Source organism: Ricinus communis, chromosome 8, assembly GCF_019578655.1.
Source record: "Ricinus communis isolate WT05 ecotype wild-type chromosome 8, ASM1957865v1, whole genome shotgun sequence".
NCBI classification, from domain to species: Eukaryota; Viridiplantae; Streptophyta; class Magnoliopsida; order Malpighiales; family Euphorbiaceae; genus Ricinus; species Ricinus communis.
The window spans coordinates 4,926,351-4,944,810 of record NC_063263.1 but is presented as its reverse complement, the minus strand read 5'-3'; the positions used below and the strand labels follow the sequence as shown (position 1 = coordinate 4,944,810).

Below are 18,460 nucleotides of genomic sequence, written 5' to 3'. Positions count from 1 at the left end.
TCACTAAGTTTTACTCACCCTTATTCTTTTCATCAGTATTATGCAGGATGTTAAGAGTCAAATCAGATTAGAAGTTGTAGTAATTAAAGCTATGCATTGCTAGACTCCACGGTCTAAAAAAATGAAGATAGAAAATTGGATGGTTAGGCTCAGTTCGGGTAGGGACATTACAGTTTCATTTTATAAAGCGTATATGATAGAATGTGTCTAGATGTAGGCGATCAAAGCTAGTCATAAAGTATAAGTGTTTAAGACATAGGGGTCTATGAGGGTATAAATATATAATGTGCATGGTGCATGGTTAAACAAGTCAAGTTAATGGTGGTGTGTGGTGCATGGTGCTAAGGGGCATGGTGCATCATCTAACTAGTTAAATCATTTAAGGATGGTTGAATTAACAATTTAGGTTATTGTATCATAAATATACTATGTCAATATATAATTAAATTTAAATCATAATCTTTATGCAAAATGTGTAAACAAATTTTAAATGTATAACATTCGTACCATAATAGCAATAATAATGATAATAGGAATAATAATAAAATTATAAGTTTTATAAATTAATGTATATGATTAGAGTAACAAAAAATTTATTTTAAATTGGATGATTTATAAGAGGATTTTAATGTTGGATAAGAATAACATGATATATTAAAAGGTAATTACTTTTTATAAATGTCACACTCTATAATTTCTAAATTTGGATATATATAATTAAATGCATATAAATTAGACTTTGGTTTCTAAAATTAATTAATAATAATTTTATAAATCAGAGGTAAAATAGTAAAGATGATGATGTTATGAGCACTTTTAAGAGGCTTAAACACTTAATTGAAAAAATAATAATTAAAACATCAACATAGAAAAAACGAAAAAGTTAAAACATCAAATTGTAATTATACCTCTAAAATTTATTCAATATTGAAATCCTAATAAAGTTGGACGTTTAAAGTTAAATTTATACTTAAGAGATTATTAGTATTTTATTTTTAATAAAATTAATTAATAAATATCATAATTAACCCAATTAATTAACTAAACAATTAATAAAGTCGTTTTAGTAAATCTGTATATTATGATGATATGCTAGCACTTTTGCTTATGCTATTGCATGATTATTTTATTTATTTTATATTTAAAAAATTTATTTTATATATTATATATAATTCAATTTATAATTACATTAGTATAAAAATAAGTTTTATCAATTTTAATTTTTTTATCTATTTCATTGCACTATACATCCAAATAATAAGTATCTTTTAATAAATAAAATTGTTAGAATTTTTGCTATATATATATATATATATATATATATATATATATATTAATTTTTTTTAATTATATTGGACTAATAAGTTCTTCAACATGTCATAAATGTTTTTAATTATTTTATGATCCAATTTAAAATTCATATATTTTACTATTTTTATTAATTTTTATTTATATATATAAATAAAAACATATATTTTATAAAAAGATAATAAGATTTATATTTGTGGTAGCTATAATTATTATTATACTATATAATAATTTTATATTTAAATAAGTCATAAATACCATATTCATTATTAGCATTTAATATCATATTTATTTCTTTTATAAAAATGTATAATTAATATTTTTATGAATGTGTCATATGTCAGTTTCTCATTAGAAAATAATATGACATATGGCTTGTAGAATTTTGCCTTATGGAATTTTATAAGAAAAATTGGCTTTCTTTATATATATATAGTAGCAATTTACTCATATTATTATATAATTATTTTATTATTTTATAGTTAAATTTTTATTTCATATATTATATATACTTTAATTTATAATAATATCAGCATCAAATATAAGTATTACTTTTATCTTTATAATATTTCTATTTATATCTATACTAGTCATTTATAAAAATCGTATAATTTAGTCTTGTGAAATTCTTATATTTATTATAGGCTAAGGTAAATAAACATGAGAAGTATATATATTTATTAACTTTAATTTTGTATATGTCAAGCTCCACTAATAAGTTCTCATACGTCCATATAACAATGATTTTTTAAAATTCAGATTGTTAGAATTTCTTACTATTTATTTTCTATTATTATTACTTTTTAATATCACTTACATTTAAATTGAGTTTTTTTTATAATTATTATATTCGACCAATAAGTACAACATATCACAAATTTCTTTTAAATTTTTTTATGATTTAAATTTAGAATTTTTATTTTTTATTATATATATATATATATATATATATATATATCATTATTAGTATTTAAAATCACATTTATTTTTGCTACAAATATTATAATTAATACTTCTATAAATATGACATGCGTCATTTTCTCATTGGAAAATAAAATGATATAGCTTCATAAAATTCTGTCACATGAAATATAATAGAAAAATTTGGCCTTCTTGATATATATAATATATATAGTTATATATATATATTATAGATTTTTAAATTTTATTATTTCTTAATCAGTTATTTTGAAATTAGTTTTATTGTCAAACTTCTTTTTCTATATAACTATAAATAGTATATAAAAAGATTAAAACAGAAACAATGTTAGGTTGAAGTGAGATTGTCCGTATCCGCGTAAATCTTTTCAAATATATTGCTATCTCTTTTTATAAATTGTAGCAATTGTTGAACGTTTCATTTTGAATACTCTGGATATAATATATGTTCTATCTTTAGCGTTTTGCCTTTCAATTTTACTTGTCATATATATAATTTTAGGGTACTTTGTATTTGCCGTAAAAGGTAGAAATAGGTCATTGACAAATTGTCATTGCATCTTAGTAATTCTGCAAATGTCCTCCATTGAAGGAATGAGGCAAAATAATTCTCTTTCCAATAGGAGCAACATACGATAATACTTTTTGCCCGTTTTAAATCTCAATCAACTCATTCTAAATAGTTATTTGGATTTTATTCAATCTACAAAACAAAATAAATTAAGAAAATGTTATTTAAAAAATATACAAATCATAATGAAACAATTAATGATCATTTGATAGAATCTATAACCTATAATGTATATATAAAGAAGATCAAATTTTTTCATGAGACTCCACTTAGCAAAATTTTATAAAATCATGTTATATGTTATTTTTCGATGAGAAATTGACATATATAGCATTATATTCACAAAAATGTTAATTATAAATATTTAAAAATAATGATAGGCGATTTTAAATGCTAATAATAAATATAAAAATAATTATAATTTATTTAAATATAAAACTATTATATTATTAAAAAATATACAATAAGTATAACAATTATTCTAACTACTACATATTAATAATAAATCTTATTATCTTTATATAAAATATATGTTTATATTCATATATGTAAATAATAATAATAAAATAATAAAATAGTGGATATATAAAAATATTAAATTTGAAACATAAAAGATCAGTTAATAGAAACAGGTTGAAAAATATTGGTACAGTATAATGAATAGAAAAGAATTATATATAAATATATAATTTAAAAAAAAATAATTATTACATATGAGAACTTATTATTGTGAGAAATAAATAAAAATTAAATTAATAAATATATATATTTCTCACATATATTTAACTTAATATATAATATATATAAAAATAAAAATATATTATAAAAATATAAATAAAAATAAAAAAAATTATATCAATATAATTATAAATTAAATTATATAATACATGAAATAATTTTTTTAAATATAAAATAAATAAAATACTCATGCTATTGCATGAGCATATTACTAGTATTAGAAAAGAAAGAATATCTCAAAATCTTGGAGTTCAACGACCAAAGTTTAGACACGATTATCTCCTCTCTTTTTTTTATCAACTTCGCTCTTTTCCAATTAGCACGCCAACAACGTCTATTATCTCAAAAAAGAAACTAAGAGAAACATAACATATGTTTAAAGAGCAATAAAAATAAACTTCTAAATCAAAAAGCACAAGGTACCCGTCAAAATAGAGGTCTTGTCACGATATTTTTCTTGATTTTTAATATTAAAAAAATCAAACCCCTGTCTTGATATATTAGGATCAGTTATCTCAACCTCATTCACCATTTCTAGTCATATATACTTATTCTCACTTACAATGTCATAATTTCTTTGCTAGTCCACAAATCTGACCTTCTTTCAAAATATAATGAAATAGATATATGCTAAATTCATGTTTATTATTGCATGAACATAATTTGCAAGTGATACACACACACACACACACACACATATATATATATATATCACTTGCATACATAATACACACACACACATATATATATATAGTCTAATAGTCTAAAATAACATAGAAAACCAATAAAATCCAATAATTTATAGTACCAATCTTGTTCGGTGTCAATTATTATTTATAGACTGTGGAGCTTGTTGATTGGATTAAGAAGGAAGACTGTGCTAATAGGATCTAAAGCTAGTAAATTTTCTAGAAAATAACCTTGTCATTGTCAAATTGGAGAGTAAAGTTTTGAAAATAGTGAAAGTTTTGCTCATAAGCTACCTTACTTGATATAGACTCTTCATTCATATACATAAGCCCCAAATTTCAAAAGGTTTTGTAAATGTAGATATGTTACAATATTTTTCAATTAAGGGTATTTTTAATAACCATTTAATGTAGTATTTATAAAATTTATTTTTGAATTTGTTTAGTTAATTATTTAATGATTTAGAAAAACAACTCTTCTAAAAATGCAGTAAATGCAATAACTAAGGAATGACAAATAAGTAGCAATTAGAAATTGAACTACTAATTTTATAATATTTTAAATTTAAAGCACTTATTAAGAAAAAATAATTCCTTTAAAAAAAGATTAATTAGAATCATTCAATGATTTTTTAGAAATAAGTCTCCTAATAATGCACTAAATGCAATCACTAAGAGAAAAACAAACAAGGAGTAATTAGAAGTAGAGCCATTAATTTTACAATATCTTACGTTCAAAGCGCTTATTGGGGAAGAAGTAATAATAATAATTCATTTCCAAGAAAATAAAGAAAGGAATAATTTAGAATTAACTCTCCTAATAATACACTATTTTGTTTCACATGTTTTGATTGAATGTTAAAATATAGTAAATTATAGATTATTATCGCCATCTTCTAAAAGTTTTAGTAATTGATGTTTTTCTTCTTTTATCATCTTCTTATTAAACTTTTTGACATGGGCTTATTTAGTCTTTCTTTTTCTTCTCTTATTAAACCTTTTGACATGACCTTTTCTTATTGGTTTGTATAATTAAAGTGGATTGATGAGAATGTGACATGTGTAAGATAAAGAAAAAAGAGTCTTATATATATATATATATATATATATATAGAATCTATGAACATGACTGTTGCAAAACTCAACATTAATCGGAAAATTTAAAATGAAGTAATTAAAGAAACTCTAAATAATGAAATAGAAAAATAATTATCTCAAATACATGATCCATATGGATTCATCTTATCCCACTACCACATTTCTAATGTGCCATGGAAAACTAGATATAAATGTCCTTAAACATAACAAATATACAAGTCAGTGCCTCAAAGGATGAGTTGACATTGGAAATTCAACCTTCAATCTACCTGAAAAAAATAAGTTAAAATTCATAAGAGAAAAATGCTAGTAATATTTTCTTTTCAATACTCTCTTATACAATTATTTTTTTATTGATTTAAATTATTTAATTTTTTCAACTTAAACAATTTGCTAATTATTTAATAAGTTAAACTAATTTTATATTCTTTCTTAATATATAAAAGTAGCATAAATTTATTTACTAACGATTAATTTTAAAATATTTATCATGTGAATAATTTTTTTTATTTTTAATAATTTTTAATATATTTTATTTTTATATAAATAATTATATAAATATTAAATTATTAAAATAAAAAATTTGTTCTCATAATAAAATATCTTTAAAATTAAATTTGTAGTAGTAAATTTTAAATATAACATAGAATATATGTGAAAGAGATTTATTTTCTCAATAGTAAATAAGTTTATTTTATTTTTATTTATTAAACAAGAATATAAAATAGTTTAATTTGTTAAATATGTGACAAATTATTAAGTTAAAAAAGTTGGATAAAGTAAATCAATAATAAATAGTTAAATATTATTTACCCTTTGAAGTTTAGTCTAATATATGAGTCGATTTCTGTATTTTTTTTATTATATCAAAATTCACTTGAATTTTAATAAAACTAACTACTACCACTTCCATGCTAGTTGAATGATTAAACTGGTAACTTAAAATTATAATTTGATCATTGAATTTATTTTCAAGTATCAAACTCATCCGTAAAATTTTATTTTTAGCATATGATTAATTTTATTATTTAATTAAAATAATGAATTTAATATTTTTCTTGCTCCAATATTTTTATTTTTATTATAATTCAAATAAATTTAAATATTTTAAAATTATTTATATTTACAACAATAATTTTAAATTACTATATAATTTAATTTAGTTATTAATATAAAATAAATATCTATAGTTAAAAGAATATTATACTATTGTTATTTTTATTATGTATTATGGTTAAACCATATTAAAAGTAAAAATTAAATTAAATAATCATGTCTTAATCTAGCGAAATAATTTAGACACAAAGTTTATAAATTCACTATCAATGAAGAAGGTCATAATAATCTTGTATGTTAAAATTCTTTATCAACCATTCAAATGAGATTAATATAATTAGGATTTTCATTTTTAACTATTTATTTTATTTAAAAATTTAAAACTAAATTATCCAGTAATGTTATAATATAAAATAAGAAAATAAATGCTTTATTTAAAATTTTTTAGAATTAAATTATACCAAGAAAATAAAAGATAAAAATAAATAAAAAAATATTAAATTTATTATTTTAATTAGATACTAAAACTAACTTGTGATAAAAATAAAATTTACTCTAATTTTAATAATAAAATTAATTTTGAACGAGTTTTATATTTAATAATTAAAAATCAGATTGTAATATTAAATTATTAGACGGAAGGAGTAATATTTAGTTTTATTAAAACTCAAAAAATTTTGATAATAAAAATACCTATATTTTTTTGTTTTTATAAACAATACGGTGTAGACTTTCTTTTCATTTTCTCTATGTGAAAATATAAAAAACACAGTTTTTAAATTTTTTTCAAAATACGGTATTTGATTATTTTTTATTTTTTTGAAATAATAAAAAGACAACTAAAAAATAAAAATAACTAAAAAATAATCACACTATAATTTTTTAAAAAGTTAAAAAATATTATTTTTGAAAAGGATATTTACACAATAATGATTTTTTTTTAACTTTAAAATATTTTTATAAAATTTTCATAAAAGAAAAAAAGGGAACTAACTCCCATAGTATATACTAGACTTCAGCGGCAAATAGTAGCCCAAAAAATAATTGTCAAAGAGGGCGGTGAAAAGAGAGTGTTGCTGGTCCTCGCACCTTCAAACAATTTAAATCCTTGGGTCACGCACACTGCCCCAGCGTAATAGTACCCTAGCAAAAAGCCACGGTTGCTAAGCTGAAGTGAAGCACGCTTTAAAACGTAGAGTTCTCCCTCTCAGCTCAGACAAAAATCTTTAAAAGCGCGAAAAAAATCAAATCAAATTGCACAATACACCTGATTAATCTTCTCCTCTTTTCTACTGCTGCTTCTCCTTCTTCTTCCTCTCCTAGGGTTCAATCCCATTTCTCATAATAAAATGTCTAACCCTAAGTCTGTTGATCCCTCCCTCTGGTGGGACCCCTTCACTTCCATTCTCACTGACCTCGAAAACGCTCCTCTCTCATCTCAACTCCCTCCTTCCATAGTAACCGCCTCTCTCTCTCTCTCTCTCTCTCTCTCTCTCTCTCTCTTTATTTATCTATCTCTACTTGCAGAGAAATGTTTGTTTGTTGCTATAATTGTTATGAACATTGTGAATTCTTATTTTATTATTTTCAAAATTTTCTTATTGTATAGGAGAAGAAGCTAAAGCGAAATCATGCTTGGTTCGTGGATACAGTCTCTCGATTCAAGCCACCAAATGCAGAATCGAGACAGGCTTTGATTTCGAAGCAAGTGAAAGTTGGTTCTCATGAATTGATTATAAAGCCTGAATTGAAAGATAAGGCTTTGCATATTAGTTCTTATTTGGTTAGTTTCTCAATAACCTAATGCGATGGATTTTGAAATTGCTTTTATTCTTGCAACTCTTATCATTGAATACTTACTTAGTAATTTATTTATGCTTTTGATTCATATCTGAACTCAATTTTTGATACTGTTACTCATTAAACTTGTGTTTTCTTTTTGTTGTTTGTTTCAGTCTTTAGACGAGGTACAGTCGTACATTCTTGTGGAAAGGTCTCTCGAGAGCCATGGTTTAGCTGTTGATTCCATAGTTGAAGAATATCTTCATGTGGTTTGTAATTTTCTTGCATTTGCTCCTTTAGTCTGTGCATTTAGTATCAGTCAAATCTTAGAGAACTAGTTGTCATTTTAAGAGTTTTCATATTCTATTTTAGAAAACTGTATTCTTTTGTGTTTTTCTCTGCCTCTGAATGTCTAAGAGATGTTTGTCCTTTTGGTGATCATGTTTTGGTTCTATGCTGTTTGGTGGCCATTCCTGAATTGGAATATATGAAATGCTAAAGATATTCACCTTATACCCTTTATATGTTTACTTGTGGTGTTTAAACATCAGTTTTCTCTTTTGAAAAGCTTATTACTATAGAAACCTTTGCGATATATTTAATGGTTCCTATTGCTGTGAAGGTTTTGCTTGAGTATTACATTGAGCGACAGTGCCTGCTGAAGTGTATCAGACAGATTCTCCTTCATGCTTGTGAGTTCATCCCGGAGTTTTTTGTAGTTCTTAATTTTGTATCATTCTTTAATTCTTATGTATTTCTTATCCGATTTTGTATTATATCATTTTATACGGAAACTATTTGAACCGTGACGTGGAAATATACAAGCAAAATTGTATTGGTTGATAAGTCAATTTGTGAGTCTGATTACCTTAATACCCGAACTTGCAATGCTCGTGCAGTATACTTTGGTATTAGCTCAAAAGGAGAAAATGTCATCAGGGATGAGGCAAAGAAGCTGATTTCTGATGGATTAGAGCGGAAGTTAATCTCTATTCTGCAGGACCTGTTATCCTCTAGTCCTCCTGAAGAGATGGTATGCTTAAAATGATTTCATTTCTTCTGACTGTGCCTGTTGTAGTTGTATATGATATGAAACTAGAGAATAATTATATGATTCTAAGTAATTTGTGTGATTACTCCTTTAGCTTGTACTTCTAGTGACTGGTAGTTTAATCAGCTTTTGCAGTTGGTGCATATTTCTTTGCTGTTCACATTCTGTTGTGTTACATTCTGTTCTCTATGCATTTGGCTACCAGGAAATAGTGGGTGGATAGTGTTTTAATTATTTTCAATTGCATTATCTCCTTTAAACTTTTGTGGTACTTGCAGAATATCCAGCTAATGAATTGAATTTCCAGAATTTTCAATTACATTGGATGTCACTTGGCCCCCTTTTTTTTTTTTTACATTATATTGCCTTTTGATTTTTTCGATCTTTCGTTGTCTTCATATTTCTTGTAGATACGATAACAGTCAAAATGCTTATAGAGACTATGAGGCAGCCATTTGTAAGGGTAAAGAGGGCCTTTGCCATTGAAAGAAGACCAAGGGGGTATTACAGTCAATGGTATCAATAAGAAAACCATTTAATATGATTGATCTGGCGCTTTTTTTAAAAATTCTTTTTGGCCACTTCCGAAACCTTTTGGACTACAGGTACACGGTCTAAAGAGATGGTCATAGAAAACATCTAGAATGATGTTTACGATTGAGATATTCTTTGCCCTTGAATTTATAAATTATCTACTCTTTGTTGTACTGTGCCAATCATAATACACCTTAAGGAATTTATAAACTATATTCTTGGGCAAGTAAACCTACATGACAATGGAGAGGGGGATCTTACCTTGTTACCTTCTAATTTTCTTCTGTACCAGATAGGGTATTCTTTGAAGTTTTTCTCTTGTATATATCTTTTTGCATTCTTTTTACTTCCATTCAAAGCGCTCCTTTTTTTTTGGATAATCAAATTATGAAGGCTAAATTTTTGTTTAATACTAAGGCTTTTGTTAAGTCAACTTTTGGCAAAACTAACACTACTGATTGCTTGAAGATAGAAGACATAGGAAGGTTTCTCCTCTTGATGTATATGGAGTTATAAGGATGTCAAGATACATTCCCATCCTTTTCTTCATTGATTGTTTCGTGGTCCATTTAGAGTTGTCAATTTTGTGTCTTTGAGCAGAATTAGGGACGTCTCTGACCTTGGAGGGACTTTCGCAACTCAATTTTGGAGGTTTTGTTAAGAAAGCGAAAGAGGTTATGAAAGTAAAAAGTATTTGTGGTGATAGGAGAATTTGGCTTGGAGAGAAGCGTTGTCTTTTGATGACCAAAAATTGTCTGCTTAGTTACTGTAAGGACAATAATATTATTGAAATATAGGGTTTTTTGTTAGGGGATAATAGTGTCTTCGTTTGATTTGATATGACTGGAGAGCTTTTTTAAATTTTTTTTCCAATTTCTTTTTGGCCCTCAAAATTGGTAGCACCACAAGGAGGATTAATTTTTGTTTCAGTAATAAAATTTCCTTATTTTACTAAGTCTCTATAAGCTTCATGGATAATGTATTTTGGCAACTTTTTCTAAGAAAGTGAGACATAATCTTTTGTTTCATTCAAATTAGTTGGAAATCTTTGTCCAGTGTTTGAAGTACATCAGAAAAACTAATTTTATTTCAAGGAAGACCTTGAAAACATTTGGATCTATTTTAGAGTTAATTAGATAAAAAAAATAAATATAAGGGTATAGTATGGAGGTTTTTTGACAGTCAGCAGTGCTAGTAACAAACTGATGCTTTGCAGCAATTGATTGTGGTTGATGAAGTAGTATGCAGTTCAATTTATACATGTTCTTTCCCTTCTTAAAAGTTTTTTGAAGTCTGAAAAATGATTCTTCTGGAATCAGGTTTGTCATTTCTTTTTGTAATAAACCGGTTTACCTAAAATCAGGATAATGCTTTCAGGTGACAAATTCCTATATGCACACTTGTTCTCAAGAAATATATATATTTTTTTTGTGTGAAATGAATGGAGCCTAGAGGGACAAAAGAAAATAAAAGAAGGTAGTTAGGAACAAGTTTGGTTGTGTTGTTATGTGGCTATGCATGGTCTAGGAAGAGCTCTTTGTTTTTTTTGGATATGTTAAATGTAATGACAAAGTAGTACTTATCTGTTTCTTTTCATGCTTCTTTGAACTTCTTGGCTTCTTTTTGTTTCTTTGTGATAATCTTGCATTATAAGTGAGAAAATGAAAGCCTAGTTCTCTTCTTTGAATCAACTGTAACATTTAAGGTTCTTGATTCTAGATTTGAGTTGTTTGGATGCTTTATAGGATGTTGATCTTTTTACTTTGTGGGCTGAGGGGACACTGATTGAAGATAATTTGGTTTTGGACATTCTCTTCCTCATTTATTACGAGTCATTTTGCCTTTGCAATGGTGAAACATGGACAAAGCTATGCTCACTTTACAAGGTATATTGTTTCCTTTTTGTGGAATCCAATTCTGTAATTCTTTTATCCTTTTTAATTTGGCTGTTTAACATTGTACTCTAGGGGATCTTATCTGGGTCTTATAACTTCGGAAAGTTGGCAATATCAAGTGAAGCGCTGAAGTCTTCTCATCAAGCCAAAGTCCAGTTACTACTTATCCTTATGGAAACCTTAGACTTGGAAAATCTTCTTCAATTGGTTCATGATGAAACCCCTTTCAGGTATGGATATTGTGGGAACCAATGGTAGAACAATTGTTTGATGGATGAGACGTTACTGATTTAGGTTTTTCTCTGTGCACATTTGATGCCTCGTGCTATTGCAATACCTAATTTTTCTTTCAGATCTCAAAGAATTTCCGTCTTAATTGTTGAATTAGTTCAGGTTTGTCTAGACTTTGTGAAATCACCTCCTAGTGCATGTTAGATTTGATATGCCTCAACGTACTAGGAAGTTGTGAGATTCATTATTATGGCCCAAAATCGAGGCATAGGTACATTGTATTACTTTGAAGATTAACCTCAAGAACCCCAAAATAACCAAAGGCATGTCCTCAAAAAATGCATTTAATGAAGTCCTGAACGCGTTAATCCCTAATTAAAGATGTCTTCAAGAGTTATCACCTTCTTCACAAAATGGAAAATAAATTGCACAATATAAAGTTAGGAAAACTTGACTCTTTTATGAGAAACTTAGAGGATAAAGACACAAATTGGTTATTGGTTATTTTGGAAGGGGTTTGTGTAGTTTCAATGGCTATCCTTCCAAGTGTTAGGTCAAATCTGCATTTTTCTCTCTACTTACATGTGAAATATTATTGTTGATATTAGTTGTACTTTATAGCCTAGCTGTTTAAGTTAAATTGTCTTTAGAGAGGGAGGGAGAGAGAAGGAAAGGGAAGCTAGTCGCTAACCAGCTTTAGGTTAGTTCAATTGCTGGACCCAACTGAAGTTTTAAAAATGTCTCGTGTCTATTTCAAAGTGTTGGATGATTTTAAGCTTAAGCTTGTGATATTGGGCTTGCTAAATATTTCTTTTGGTGGCTTATTTATGGCTATGCTTGTATGTGAGGCCTCTTACATCTGTTGTTTTTCCTCTCCAAGATTTCTTATGATTTTTTTTTTCTATACATGGTTTTTCTGATTGTTAAAATTTGTTTGTTATTGCTTAGGCCGGGTGCTTCTTTATTTTCCATAGCTGATATTCAACAGATGGATGTGTTGGTATCTAGTTTTAATGCTTATGAAACGAAAGAAGCTGGTCCATTGATACTTACATGGGCAGTATGTCTCTGTCTAATTACATCACTTCCTAAAAAAGAAGAACATAATGTGCTAATGGTAGGTGTTTTCCTCAAATAGCTTCCTTAAACCAGGATATTCACTTTGTTAACAATGTTGACTTTTTTCCCGCAGGAGATTGATCATGTTGGTTATCTTCGCCAAGCGTTTGAAAGTGCATCACTGAATTATTTTCTTGAAATTCTTGATAGTGATTTGCTAAAGGAGTCAGATGTAAGTTATTTGATATTTTGATTCAATTAAGAGGGTAGAAGTAAGCTACTTTATATCTATTATTGGCTTCAGATATGAAGTGGTTTGGTAGTTTTTCTTCTTTCACTCTGTTATATCTGCTTATGTTTATCCTGCTTTCACTTCCTGTGCCTACTGCATCCATGTACATTCTATTTTTCTGTTTTAGGTTCATATGAAAATGCTTTGAATATTATTTTTTTGGCTGGGAGGGAAAAGGGAAGGGCTTAAATTTGTAACTTGATAATAGTAGCTTCATTTGTTACTGTTTTTTATTTTTTCTTTTTTGAGATAATAGTCTTCTCATTAAAATATTGATTAGAATAGCAAGTAGTTATATACCTTCCTTTCACTTCGGAAAGCTTACTGCAGTCTGGGATGAATGTTAAATTGGTGTTCTGACTTTCGAGTCTATTTGGTTATTATGACTGGCTTTTAGCATTACCAATCTTTTCAAGCATATGGTCATAGGTTTCCCTTTTGTGTTGGGGCTATGATGTGCTTCTTGATATTGAGATTAATATTACTGACTTGCATTTGTTCGCTTGTTGCATTTTCTGCTTTCTTCATGTCTAGGGACCCGTTGCTGGTTATCGAAGTGTCTTAAGAACTTTTGTTTCGGCATTTATTGCATCTTATGAGATTAATCTTCAGGTAACTGTATATTTTTTAGGCAGAATGCATATTTAAACACCTGAATCTTGGTCATTTAATTGCTCTAACACCTTAACTTTTAATTTAACCTAACAAACACTTGAACTTTATTTTTTTAACCTCTTAACCACTTTTAATTTTCGATTTAACCTAACAGAAACCTAAATTTTATTTTTTGATAATATTTAAACACTTATGAGCAGTACACATGGATGTGTTGGATGAAGCCGCATGTCAAAAAGTGTTTAAATACTACAAAAAAACAAGTTGAAGTGTCTATTAGGTTATATCGAAAGTTAAGGCGTTAAAGTGATCAAATAGACAAAGTTTAGATGTGCAAATATGCATTTGACCTTTTTTTCTTTTTAATCTTTGAATAGCTTGTAAGGTACTTGGTTTGATCTATTTTGTTGTTTTTTGTCTATTTTTTAATTTTTTTGCTTTCTCAATACTACAGTCGGACAATGGTACCCTTAATCTCATATTGGATATTCTTTGCAAAATTTATCGGGGAGAGGTTTGTATTTTAGTATTATTTTTCAGTGGTTGGTTTTTGACTTCTTTCTCGTGATCCTTATGGTTTACTGATTGGGAAGGCTCTTGCACTTGAACTTGTAGGAGTCATTATGTAACCAGTTTTGGGACAAGGAAAGTTTTATTGATGGCCCTATTCGATGTCTTCTCTGTAGCTTAGAGGGTGAATTTCCCTTCCGCACCGCAGAACTACTTCGCCTTTTATCATCCCTTTGTGAGGGGAGTTGGCCCACAGAATGTGTGTAAGTGGAATTAGTGTTACTGTTCAAGGTGTTCACCTTAGCTTCTATTACAAGTCCTTATATTTTCCAGCATGCAATTTTAATTTTCTTTTTTATCATGAAGTAGATAGATGGCAAAGCTATGAATATCATATGGGGACCATTTGTCTTATCAATTATGCATCTTAGCTTAGTTATATGAGGTGCCTTATTATGATATTTCTTGAGTATGGTATTTATTCCACTGATTGCTGCCACTTGCCCTTAGAAGTAGAGCTGTTCATGGGTCAGGTTGGGACCATAACTATTGAAAAACTAGACCAATGTGATTGCAACTAGTTATTCGAAGGGGTAATTACTATATGCCTCTTGTTTTTTCATATTATACTAGTTACCTCCTAATATTTAATAAATATCTTTTCATCCTTCTATTTTGTAATTTCATACTAAAAACTCCTTCCGTCAGAATTTCTGTTGAAGAACCGTTAACTAGGTTTGGTTTTATACCATTTGCACCCTGATATTTAGTGTAATATACAAATTGTGCCTTATAGTTTGTTTATTGTACTAGAACCCCATTGTCTAATTTTTGTGCAAATACTAATTTTAGTTTTTACACAAATAATTAACTAGTATTCCTTAATTACTTTAATTTCTAGCATAATTAAATTCTAGCAAAATTAAAGATTTTAAAAGTAATTATATATATCAAAATATTGAAAATTCATATAATTTAATTTTAAATAATTAAAATGAAATAGATATTATTCTTATTATTAATTTTGCTATACTCGACCTGTAACTTTGATAAGAAGTTTGAGGATCAAATTATATTTTTTTATTTAGTTCTTTAATTGCATTGACTTTCAAAACAGAAGGGATTCTAATGCAATAAATAAAATATAGAGGGGCAATTTAAATATTATACAGAAAATTAGGGGGCAAATAGTATAAAAACAAACTTAATTAACGATTTTCTAACGGAAGTTTTGACGGAAGGGGTTTTTAGCATAAAATTACAAAATAAAAAGATGAAAAAATGTAGTTTTTAAATATTAGGGGTAACTAGTATAATTTGGAAAAATACAGGGGGTAAATAGTAATTATCTCTTATTTGAATGATTTGGCTTGCAATGCAACCTGACCCAAATATCTGAACTGGGTTGGATTGGTTCTTGGATGCCAGTTTATAGTTGAATAATTTCTAGAGCTTTCCACGTAACACCCAAAAGCTTTGATCTCCATAGCTAGAACCAGAAACAAGTACAAGAAAAATTCGTGGAATCCATTACACATAAAGAAAAATAAACAAAATGAAAGCTAAATCAAAACCTTGCAAATAAAAAAGGGAGAAGAGAATGCTAAAGATACTTTGGGTTTGAGAAAGAGACTTTGAGAGAACGAGAAAAGGTTAATTCACAACAGGAATTAATATGCAGAGGACAAAATGAAGAGTACCTTGGTTGATCTGCAAAGAGTTGAGGGCATTGAGGACTACGGTTGTTGAAAGAGAAAATAGAGTTTTATTTGGTTGATTTAAGAAGAACTCGACAGGTAAAAAGAAATTAACTTATGCGTCTTTGACCCGACTAATTGACTGGTGAGATTAAAATTAGGTATTTGTGGTTTGGGTTGAGCTGGGTCAGCTGGTTTTTTCAGGTTGGATATATAATTGAACAGCCCTGCTTGGAGCTTCCCTTTATCAGATGGTCTTCTGCTTGTTTTTATTATATGGAGTATCTTTTCTATAATCTGTTTAAATTTATCAACTCCAACCATAAAGGACCTATATGTGCATTTGACATGGTTTATCTTCTTATTATATGACACTCACTGCATGCAACATATATCATGGTTGATGTGTTCTTGTTATCAACTACGCATTGCAGTTTTCTTGGCCATGCTTATCTTTGAACTCATTTTTGTTTTCCTTTCTTTTACTTGTGTAGACAATTAAAGATCTTTTGTTCTTTAAATTTGTAAGACATGTAAACAAGGATCACTGGACTTGGAATTGTCTAAAAATGTTGAGGACTGGTAATCAGATTTAATAGATGATTTTTATTTTCCTAGAGTCACTTGATGTGATGACAGTAAGCAACCCAATATTAGCAGAAATTGGAGTTTAACGCGTTAAAAGGGTGGTTTCAACCTACTTTAGGACTTTAAACCATACTCCGAATTCTATTGATAGTAATTTTTGCACTATCATTCCTATTTGCCTCTCCTTACCTCAAAATCATTCTTCATCCAAGTTCATTAATGTCTGTGCAATTTCTAATTTCTCCTTTTGGTTACTGTATTAGCTTGTAAGATTTGGTGCTTTTTATGAAATTTCAGGGGTATCTTTTGAGGTTAACTTGATATGGAAAGGATAGCAAAAGAGTTAGCAGGATGTAAGTGAAAGTATTTCACAAAGGGTGGCAAATTGCTTTAGTGAAGAGCCTGTTTTATGTGTCTCAGACTCGAGAAAATGCAAACATACTACCATTTAACACTTTAAATGTCTTCACGTTCTCTGAATGTTAGGTTGCTTACCATCATTGCATCCAATGACTAGGAAAAGAAAATCAACTATGTTTCATTTGATTAACAATCCTCAACGTTTTCATATAGGGAGGGAGAGAGAGAGAGATTGTGTTCTTCTCTTCCCTCTCAGTCGCTCAGACATGATTATAGGAGCCCTTTAGACAGTCTAATAATCTTTGTTTTAGTTAAGACACTTCCCTCCATTTTACCCAACTTCTTTGTGCATCTGCAGTGCAGGTATCCTGAGATTTTAAAGTTTTTTGGTTTATCAGCAACTTGGGGGACATGCCCAAATCGGTCTGCACATAATATGTTTCTGCATTAGGATGGACTAATCGGTCCTTGTAGGCATTTGAATTCCATGCCATTCTGGCCGAGTCTATTTCTCTTCATTCCGTTTTTTATTTTTCTGCATTGAGGATTCCCACACCCATTGCTTATCATTGACTATCATATATGCACTGATCAATGTTGTTATTTGTCTCTTACAAATGATTCTGGAATCTATGGTGACCAATAAGTCTTCTCCATATTGTTGATACTTGATATAGATCAGAAATTGCTAAGTACCAAATACCGTTATATTTTCATTGTGAATAAGGTGTTGGTTTGTTTGTTATATCAAAAAATTGCTTGTGTCATTTAAACCGTAGTATCTGGAAAATTTTGTGTTTATTCATAAGTTTCTGTCTCAAGAAATCCTTGACAGTAGCTTAAATGAGCTCTTTAATTTGATGATCAAATGGTGGATTGCTATTCCAATAATACTGTGTACTCATAAGTGTTCCTTTATCTTGCAAACAGGTTTAACTTTCTTGATAAGTCTGTTGGTATATCGTCCTTGTTTGAAATTACTAGCGAGTCATTGGTGGACAACATCTCACAAATTGTTGAAACTAACTTACTATTGCATGTTCCTGGGGTGGAAGGTCTGTTTATTCCCAATAAAACTCGTGGACATGTCTTGAAAGTTATTGGTGGAAATACTGCTATTGTACGTTGGGAGGTAAAGGCACAATGTTTCTGAATACTTACCTAATGTTTGCTTATTGTGGTGGTTTCTATTCAGTTTTCTGAGTACTTACCTAATGTTTACTTACCTAATGGAGATCATTATGCTACTGCTTGGAAGTAAGACATCAGAAAGTTTTCTGATATTGATGTGGCTTACATTGCAATTAAATACGCCCATCTGATTTAAAGTCTTCCATTGAAATGTCTATTGTCTGATGGACTTGGAAACTCCAAAAAAACATAAAACTATACATTCAGGCAGAAAAAAAAATTGTTTGCTATTTGAAATTTTGCAATGCAAATTCTA

General features: G+C 28.1%; 1 protein-coding gene across 4 annotated transcripts in view; it reads left to right on the top strand.

Moving 5' to 3' along the window:
- The first annotated feature begins 7,476 nt into the window (after positions 1-7,476).
- The window catches only part of LOC8265348, a 28,212-nt gene continuing 17,228 nt past the window's right edge, over positions 7,477-18,460 (top strand). For 2 of the 4 annotated variants that reach the window (XR_007216865.1, XM_015724828.3), the window contains exons 1-13: positions 7,477-7,856; positions 8,009-8,182; positions 8,355-8,450; positions 8,804-8,873; positions 9,081-9,214; positions 11,512-11,652; positions 11,734-11,891; positions 12,841-13,009; positions 13,085-13,183; positions 13,778-13,855; positions 14,313-14,372; positions 14,474-14,631; positions 17,944-18,145. Coding sequence is in view for 3 of the 4 variants with exons in the window: in XM_015724828.3 (XP_015580314.1) it covers positions 7,749-7,856; positions 8,009-8,182; positions 8,355-8,450; positions 8,804-8,873; positions 9,081-9,214; positions 11,512-11,652; positions 11,734-11,891; positions 12,841-13,009; positions 13,085-13,183; positions 13,778-13,855; positions 14,313-14,372; positions 14,474-14,631; positions 17,944-18,145 (1,647 nt within the window). In the remaining variant the exon portion in view is untranslated. Of the gene's footprint in view, positions 7,857-8,008; positions 8,183-8,354; positions 8,455-8,803; positions 8,874-9,080; positions 9,215-11,511; positions 11,653-11,733; positions 11,892-12,840; positions 13,010-13,084; positions 13,184-13,777; positions 13,856-14,312; positions 14,373-14,473; positions 14,632-17,943; positions 18,146-18,460 lie in introns of those variants that run through there. The other 2 variants (XM_015724827.3, XM_048377517.1) reach the window with 2 other exon arrangements.